The 10020-nt window shown below is 38.1% G+C and overlaps 1 protein-coding gene across 1 annotated transcript; it reads left to right on the top strand.

Annotated features, from left to right (window-relative positions):
• The first annotated feature begins 4312 nt into the window (after positions 1 to 4312).
• On the top strand, positions 4313 to 9682 carry LOC140446642 (uncharacterized). The gene has a single exon (XM_072539230.1). The coding sequence runs from the start codon at positions 4313 to 4315 to the stop codon at positions 9680 to 9682; it is 5370 nt and encodes a 1789-aa protein (XP_072395331.1).
• Positions 9683 to 10020: the final 338 nt, after the last annotated feature.

Below are 10020 nucleotides of genomic sequence, written 5' to 3' on the forward strand. Positions count from 1 at the left end.
TCACCAAACTATTTATAAGCACTTATTAAAATTAATGTATTCCTTAACTATCCGATTAAATATTTATTATAATTTAAACTTGATTAAGCGAGATACACTAATAGTCTGGGAGGTAGTGAATTTCTATACACTATAGTAGATTCTATGAATATATTTTGGTGGTTATAGTACTTATTTGACAACAAAAATGTCTGTCAGCTAATGCGACTCCGGGACATTTAGTCAAGAAAAATATGAAAGTACATAAAAACAAAACGGTTTTTGGACTATTTTGGCAAAGAACAAAGAGTATAAATGATTGATTTTGAATTGTTAGTCTAAAACAAATATCTGCAGCAAACCATGTTAGCTGATGTAGATATTTTACAATTTATTAAAATATTATTAAATGTTTATACGTGCAGATATCCGTATCCCACATATGCGCTCATAATCATAACGTTCATATCATGACGAGTGGAGGCAGTCGAATTTTATCATCAGCAGCAGTAAGACGTTTGATCCTCGTAACAAGAACTATTCATAAATTTGTAAGTGTTACCAATAAAGAAACATTACTAATTCACTATAAAGTATTCTTACGACGAAGACGTGTAGATCTCAAGTTGATATAAAAACCTAGACCTACAATTGGGGGCTCTCAACCGAGATGATAAGATAAGATGATACACCCTTAGTGAATTTGTTTTATGACGACTTTCTTACCATATGGAGACGAAATTTCCTGACGACAAATTAGACAAGGTATAAAAAATTAACAATTAATAATACAGCTGATGAGACCAACCCAGATGAGAAATTAATAAGACGATAAGAAAATTAAGGACGTAACGAGGTATTGTGCATATTTCATTTTTTTACTGTCAATGCATGCCAAGAGTCAAGGACGCTAGACGCTTAACGGAAGATATAAACATTTTGATAGGATCCAGCATTCCAGGGTGGTGACGTAATAACAGAAAGTACTTAAAGACATTATTAATTTGATTTATTGGTCGTTAGTTTTATGCTGATCATTTAAAAGTTTGTTTTAATTTGAAGTGTACTATAATCTGTACTGTTTTTGTTACAAGGCTTTAAACGGTCTTTACTTATACAGGGTGGTTTATACAATTATATTTTATTATCAAATAGGTACATTTTAATACAATTATTGCATGTTTATTTTTGTTGTTGCTCTAACTTAATTTTAATTATAAACATGGCGACGTTAGCATCTTTTCCAAATATTCAGCAAAATTTAAAGACGGGAAATTTAATTGCTATTAAAATTTTATATAACATTGCTTTTGGGGATAAGGGCGTGCCTCGAAAACATAGATCACTTTTAGGTAAGTTTAATGGTTTCAATTTAAGTAAAGATTCTGACGAGTATGCGAATAAATTGGGTAGCATATCTGAGGTGGGGATATCAGACTTGATTGCTATTTGTAATATTCTTGATTTGGACTACACTGGCTCGAAAGACGAGGTGACCGAACGCGTTTGCACTTTCCTAAACGAACCAAAGATGGACGAAAACGACGATAATTTAGAAAACGACGACGATGATGATGTAACGGACGAAGAAATTCAGGAGGATTTTCAGGACGACGAGGGTGATGATTCAGACGACGTAAAAGAAATCATTACAGGAAGACGAAGAAAAAGAAAGCCGGAATTATTTTCGTTGACATTTAGGGACGTCGAAGAAAGTATAAGAACTTTCGATGGCAAAGACGAGTATCCCGTGCGTAAGTGGATCCAAGATTTTGAAGAAGTAGCTGAGATTATAGGGTGGAATGATTTACAGAAACTAATTTTTGGAAAGAAACTATTACGAGGATTAGCCAAATTATTTGTTCAATCGGAAAGAGGAATAAAGACGTGGTCTGTGCTAAAGAAAAAGCTAATAGCGGAATTTGAAGAAAGAATTAGCAGCGCTGAAATTCACAAGATGTTAATGAATAGAAAACTTAAGAGAGATGAGTCCGTGCAAGAATATGTACTGCATATGAGAGAAATAGGTAGTAGAGCCAATATAGAAGAAGAAGTGATTATTCAATATATTATTGACGGTATACACGATGATACTAGTAACAAAATAGTACTGTATGGAGCAAAAAACTTCATAAAATTTAAAGAAAAGGTACAAATGTATGAAAAGATACGAGAAAGTATAAAACGAACAATGACGAGAGAAAAGGTACCAGATATTAGAAACCATAGAGGTGAAACTGCCAAAGGAGATGCAAGGAAGGTAATCCATAAACCAAAAAATGAAAGAGCAGGATGTTGTTACAATTGTGGAGATAGAGGCCATATATCAAAGAACTGTCCTAATAGGAGTAAGGGACTTAAATGTTTCAGTTGCAATATATTTGGACACACATCTAGTATGTGCACGTCAAGGCCAAGCACAAGCAAAGCCGCAGAGGAACCCAGCACGTCGTCAATTATATCGACGATTGATGTAATACCCAGCAGTGCAGTTAAGCTCAACATTAACGGTGTAGAGCTGATAGCTTTATTTGACACTGGAAGCGAAGTAACGGTTATCAGGCATGACGTGTATGAAAACCATTTTCAATGCATTGAGTTGAGCGCAGAAATTATAAACTTACGAGGAATTGGTACTAATAGGGTCTCGACATTGGGAACTTTTACCCAAGTTGTACATGTTAACGATGAAGAAATAGAGTTGAAAATGCATGTTATACCAACTGAAGCATCTCGATTCAAGGCAATCGTGGGAAATGATTTGACTAGAAAAGCCAATGTTGTTATAACGGATGGTGAAATAAGAGTACGAAGAAAAGAAGACGAAAATTTTCTTATGAAAATATCACTAGACAAAAAAGATGAGTGGTTGTAAACTGATTTTGTTTACAACCCTGTAATTTTCAAAATAGTATATTTCCCTTTGTTCATAACTGTACTCCACCCTGTATGCCAAGACGCCCTATTCATTCCATCAATAAACTCTAACGGTACTTACTAAACCCCGTTAAAAATGACCTGTTCCCGACATAGGCGACCGACGGTCCCAAGAAAAACCCTCGGCCGTCTGTTACAAACTCTCGCGGAAGAAACATGGTGCTTTATTAACAAAATTTGTGATTAGATTCTCAGAGCGTGTCTCTCTCTCTCAAGTGTTTAGCAATAAGAAAATTTGTCTCCGCGATTGTGAAACTAATAAATTTGTGTAACCACGTATATTGTCACATATAGTACTCACTAGGTTGTGTTACTTATAATACATTAAGAAATAAAAGTTAGTTGTAAGTTACTAGTGTTCTTTACGTACAATTAAAATAATACAGTCCACTTAAAAACCCAAAGAATACCGGCGGTATAAGTAAGTTGAAGATTGAAAGCAAGTGGAATCACACATAATTCCACCTCAAACGCCGGTAATTTTCTCCATGGTCTATCTTCGAACCGGATGGATGATTCTCCATGATTAGCTCTTTACAATTGAAGCCCAATCGAGTTGGAAGGTGCACAGCAGCCGCAGGAAGCAGACGCAAGTAGACATAGGCCTCCCCGAAAGCCTAGTGTATCGAGGTAAACTCTTTCCTTAATAAACAAAGTGCAGTGATAGCATTAAACACATATAATTATAAGCAGATTGTTTACTCAGAAGTGAATATAATTAAGTAATTTAGAACATAATTTAGATTGTATAAATTTGAGAAAGCTATGCCGGTCTGGAATGTTTTTTGTATGTTTCAGGTGATGCTACGAGAATAATAAAAGCTACGAATTAGTTGTTTTATTCTGCATGTCTTTATTTACTTCACCGTAAACCAGATTGGCATATGCATTATTATAATTATGTATTTAACAGTAATATAGAACCGTAAATTATCAATTAAGCTATCACTCTTCTCATGATATTTGGTGATTCTGTTACAGTGCGAGTCACAAAGTTGCAATTTAAATATAATTTAATTCTTCATTTTTACTCTTAATAGAAAACTTAATTTATATATTGCTGCATAGTATATTTTAAAGTAAAATTTATTTATATTGAATAATTCATTTTATTTTGTATACTGTTATTCTCATTTGGATTTAGCAAGAATACTTCTTTTTATTTCTCGTTCTGTGTCTTGTTCAGCATTTGCCCTTTTGTATTTCAATAGAAGTGTTGTTAAAAAAAAATATAGACCTCTCTGCATCTCTCTCTCTCACTCTGTGTCTTATCTTTGTAGTTTACTCGAAGGGTTAGGTTAGTTTAGCAAAAGATACTTCTCTTTCTTAGTATTCTTATATTTCTCTAGTAATTCTTAGTAAATTCGCAGTCAACTCGTTGTTTGTAAATACAAACATGGACACTCTTAAGAAAAAGCGTAGTACTTACAAGGCGCAATTCACCCGCATAGAAAAGTGGTACAGCGCTAATACATCTTGTGATGATAAACATCAGCTGTTGTCTCGTATAGACCTTCTCAAGGAGAACTTAGCTAAATATGACTCCATTCAAAATGAAATTGAGTTACTGGACTTACCTAGTGACTCAGAGGACAGAGAGGAATATGAAAATAAATGTCTGGATCTAAAATGTACCCTACAAGCTCAAGTCGAAGCCTTAAATCAAGTGTCTTCCCGACCAGATCCTGATCATTTCTCTCGTAGTGGCCACTCTCATATAAATATTAAGCTACCAAATATTCACTTACCCACATTTAGTGGAAATTGCATCGAATATCCTTCGTTTATCGACTTATTCAGAGCCCTAATTGTCAATAATTCACAGTTATCATCAAATGTTGAGAAATTCTTTTATTTAAAATCATATCTAAAGGGAGAAGCGTTAAAGCTAATTGATAGGTTGCCGGTAACTGATGATAATTTTGTCATAGCTTTAGATTTATTACACAGCCGGTATAGTAACCAATGGCAGATAATCCGCTCATATTATCAGCAGTTACTAGCCACTCCTACATTGCAAAAATGTACTTCGCAATGGCTGAGACAATTCGTTGCAAATTCTAAGGCAATTTTGGATGCCTTAGATACGGTAAAGTTAAGTAAAGCAGAATTGTTTGAATCCTTACTTGTTCATTTATTGGAACAAAAACTTGATTATAGCACTCGTCGCTCATTTGAAGAGCAAGTTTCAGTAAATGAGCGTCCTTCTATTGATGACTTTTTCCATTTTTTGAGTAACCGTTGTGTTGTTCTGGAAAATATCAACTCTGAGAATTCCATTGCGGCCCAACCCACGTCTAAAGTGACTAGATTTCAAGGTAATGACCATGCTCACCCAAGTAAGTTTAAGGTAGCTTTTCACTCACAATCAAACCCCTCCAGTCAAATGGATTCAAAATCAAAACCATATACCTCACAGCCCAAAGGATGTGGTTACTGCTCGCAGCAAAATCACCGCATCTACTCATGCACTAAGTTTTGTTCATTGCCTGTATCTGATAGAATTGAATATTCAAAGGCCAATAAGCTCTGTTATAACTGTTTAGGTAGTAAGCACTTTTTACAAAACTGTGGTTCAAAGTCTTCCTGTTCCCTATGCCACTCGAGGCACCATTCTCTTTTACACAACACTCGCAGCTCAGCAGCTAACACTCATACTCCAATTGAGCCCTCTAATCACACACTCAACCACGGAGAGTCTTCCACTCGTTCTATATCTCATACTCTTCTGACGACTCAGCCAGAAATTGACCAGTCCAGCGTCGTACATGAAAATAACTTCACTTCACGCTCAACTGTACTATCGACAATCACTACACATGACACTCACGTCTTGTTGGCTACAGCCAAAGTTCACATTTATCCAGTAAATGGACGACCTATTCTAGCCAGAGCCATTCTGGATTCTGGAAGTCAAAGTTCATTTATCACTGAGTCACTAGCTAAATCAATAGGATGCAAACGGCATCCTTCCAGTCTGCATATCTCGGGAATCCTTAATGATAGTAATGTCATTAAGGAAAGAGTTACAATAGATATCTTTCCTAGCAATTCTTCTGCTAAGCGGTTTACTCTTTCTTGTGCAGTAATACCTTCTATTACAAATTGCCTGCCTCAGATAGCCATTGACATAAGAAAGTTTAAAATTCCCTCTCATATATTAAATAGGCTGGCCGACGAAGATTTCGGTCAACCAGCTGGCATTGATTTGCTCATAGGAGCTGATGCCTACTATGAGCTGTTGCTACCAGGACTTGAAAAGTTGGGGAAAGGATTGCCCTCTCTTATACAGACACAGCTAGGATGGGTTGTGTCTGGCTCTGTACCACTCAGCTATCTTAAACCCCACTTTCAACCTCACCCAAAATCGTACACATTTCACTCGACCCTCGGTTTTCAAGAAACCGAAGAATCACTTAATGAAACCCTAGATCGCTTTTTTCAACAGGAACAAGAGCTTGATATTTCTAAAAGTTCGGAACAGGATGAGCTTGCCGAAGCAATCTTTGTTTCGACGACTAAAATTCTAAAAGACGGCAGCTACCAGGTCGACCTCCCTCTCATTCACTCTTTAGCTCACAAAGAATTGGGCGATTCATTTATGTGTGCTAAAAACAGATTCCTTTCCCTTGAGAAGAAATTTGTCAAGCATCCTTTCCTAAAGGAAGAATATAGAAAAATTCTGATGGAGTATATTGAGCTAGGACACGGAAGGGAAGTCCCTCTGGCCCTTTGTAACTCCAAATTTGGGAATAAATACTTTGTCCCACATTTAGCAGTTGTACGAGACCAAAGCTCTACTACGAAAATGAGAGTCGTTTTCGACTTTTCGGCTAAGACCACTTCAGCTCTCTCCCTAAACGATATCACTCTCCGTGGTCCTAAGGTTCAGCCCGAACTGTTCGAAATTCTTACCAGATTCCGAACTCATAAATTTGCATTTACTGCTGACATAACGAAAATGTATCGGCAGGTGAAACTAAACCCCTCCTTTCACTTTCTTCAGAACGCTTTGTGGCGAGAAACTCCACAAGATCAATTCTCTTGCATTGAACTAACTACAGTTTCATTTGGTCAAAAGAGTGCTCCATATCTGGCCTGTCGAGTTTTAAAGGACATTGCTCAAAATACCTCTTGTTCAACGGCAGTGAAAGACACCCTATTATATCAGACTTATGTGGATGACATCTTATCAGGCTGTAGTACTGAAAAAGAAATCATTTCACTGCGTCGTTCGTTAAGCTCTACTCTTTCTTCCGCTGGCTTCAGTATACACAAGATCAGATCCAATTCATCTCTTGCTGCGTCTTCTGCAGAGTTTAGCAGCGGGTCAAAGGACATTATTTCTGACAAAGGGCCATGCAAGGTGCTAGGCATTAAGTGGGATCCTGCAACTGATGTATTCCAAGTTGCCATTCCAGAGTCGCTTACTGTTAGTTTACCTACCAAACGAAAAATTCTCTCTGTCATAGCGCAGTGCTATGACCCTCTAGGATTTGTCAATCCTGTAATTGTTCACGGAAAAATTCTAATGCAACAAATATGGGCCAAAAATCTCTCTTGTAACCACACTATAACCGATCCCGATCTTTTAGACAGTTGGTTTAAGTTCTTGTCAAGTTTAACCAACCTGTCCTCCTTCTCGATTCCTCGGTGCATAATCGAAGAAAAGGACGTAGTCCAAGTCGAATTACATGGGTTTTGTGATGCCAGTACTCAGGCATATGGATGTTGCATGTATTTAAGAGCAGAATACTCTGATTCATCTGTGTCATCTACACTTATTGCTGCAAAATCGCGTGTAGCTCCAGTGAGAAAACCTCTCACTATACCTAAACTTGAGTTGTGTGCAATGGTTCTCTTAACCAGTCTTTACACCAAGCTTTATGCCATAATATCTCGTTCTCTTACTATTTCTGACAGTATCTTGTGGTCAGATTCTATGGTAGCTCTCTCTTGGGCGCACTCACCTTCCAAAAAATGGTCTACCTTTGTGGCAAACAGGGTGGAAATAATCCAAAACGCTAGCCCTTCCCCAAAGTGGAAGCACATAAAGTCTGAACTCAATCCCGCAGACCTCTTATCTCGGGGTAAGCTTTCAGATCGGGCCAGATCCTTTTGGGCATCTGGACCACCATTTCTACTAGATCGATCTAGCTATTTGTTTAAAAATAGCTCGTTTGAGCCTATGGTCAATCTCCCTGAAGAAAAGAAAGGAGTTAATGTATATACCAAAACTCAGAAAAATTGTTGGATCGAATATATAAACCGATTCTCATCATTCACTAAACTTATAAAATCCATGGCGTACATACGTCGGTTTGTGTACAATGCCCGACATAAAGACCGCTTATCTGGTCATTTGTCTCCTAAGGAATTGCAAGATTCCAGACTATTCCTAATACGTCAAGTTCAAGCCATTTTCTTTAAGTCCGAAATACTATCTCTGACACAAGGTCGATTGTTACTTAACAAGCAAATTGCTTCACTAAATCCCTTCATTGACAGGTCTACATTACTTAGAGTAGGTGGTCGACTCAAGTATTCGGATGTACCCTTTGATCAACGACACCCCTTACTGCTCCCTGCGCGTAATCACTTCACTACACTGTTGCTCACCTCAGAGCATCAGCGTCTGGGACATGCAGGATCTCAAACCACCTTAAACAATGTCCGCTTAAGATATTGGCCCCTTGACGGACTTAGGTGTGTAAAACGTATAATACACTCATGCAACACTTGCTTTAGGTTTAATGCCATCGCCTCAACCCAAATTATGGGAGATCTCCCTCGTGAACGAGTCACATCGAAACGACCTTTCGAAAACACAGGAATAGATTTTGGAGGCCCCTTTTGCATAAAGTCCTCTTCCTTGAGAAGAGCCCCTACATCTAAAGGTTACATAGCATTGTTTGTATGCTTAGCTACCAAAGCAGTCCATTTAGAAGCAGTGTCTGACCTCACGACAGACGCCTTCCTGGCTTGTCTTAAAAGATTCATAGCTAGACGTGGTATCCCATCCATTATCTACAGTGACAATGGAACTAATTTTGTGGGTGCCAATAACCATCTCACTCTTCTTAGAAAACATTTCTCAACACAGCCTCATGTGTTTCACGAGTTCCTTGCTTCTCAAAATATCACTTGGAAATTTATTCCTCCCAGATCCCCACACTGGGGTGGATTATGGGAAACCTCAATTAAAAGTGCTAAGTCACTTTTGATTAAAATCACTGGTAACTCTGTATATACCTTTGAACAATTCTGCACTATTCTTGCTCAAATAGAGGCCATTCTTAACTCTCGCCCTCTATTCCCATTGTCTACTGATCCATTAGACCTACAGCCTCTTACTCCAGGACACTTCTTAATAGGTGCTCCCATGTTATCTTATCCAGAGGTAGATATTTCATGCACTCCGGATAATCGACTGAAGCGCTGGCAGCAGTGTACTCGAGTTCAGCAACTCTTTTGGAAGCGTTGGACCTCGGATTACCTAAATCGGCTCCAAAACCGACCCAAATGGATTCACGTAACTCCTAATATTAAAGTCGGCGATTTAGTTTTGGTTAAAAACCTTGACTACCCTCCCTTACAGTGGCCACTAGCTCGGGTGACCGAAGTTTATGAAGGAAAAGACCACAACGTTCGAGCAGTTCAAGTTCGCACGAAAAGTGGAACGTTCATTCGCCCTATCACTAGACTGATCCCCTTACCGCAAGATGAGACTTCAACGCATGTTTTTGGCCCTTCTTCCGCCTTATAGTAAAAGTAAGGCTACAAGATAGTAGACATTCTCTGGGGGGCAGTATGGTTGTAAACTGATTTTGTTTACAACCCTGTAATTTTCAAAATAGTATATTTCCCTTTGTTCATAACTGTACTCCACCCTGTATGCCAAGACGCCCTATTCATTCCATCAATAAACTCTAACGGTACTTACTAAACCCCGTTAAAAATGACCTGTTCCCGACATAGGCGACCGACGGTCCCAAGAAAAACCCTCGGCTGTCTGTTACAAACTCTCGCGGAAGAAACATGGTGCTTTAATAACAAAATTTGTGATTAGATTCTCAGAGCGTGTCTCTCTCTCTCAAGTGTTTA

This window comes from Diabrotica undecimpunctata, chromosome 7 (assembly GCF_040954645.1).
Source record: "Diabrotica undecimpunctata isolate CICGRU chromosome 7, icDiaUnde3, whole genome shotgun sequence".
Lineage (NCBI taxonomy): Eukaryota > Metazoa > Arthropoda > Insecta > Coleoptera > Chrysomelidae > Diabrotica > Diabrotica undecimpunctata.

Coding starts and splice junctions, on each gene's coding strand:
- LOC140446642 (XM_072539230.1), top strand. CDS start 4,313: ATGGACACTCTTAAGAAAAAGCGTAGTACTTACAAGGCGCAATTCACC.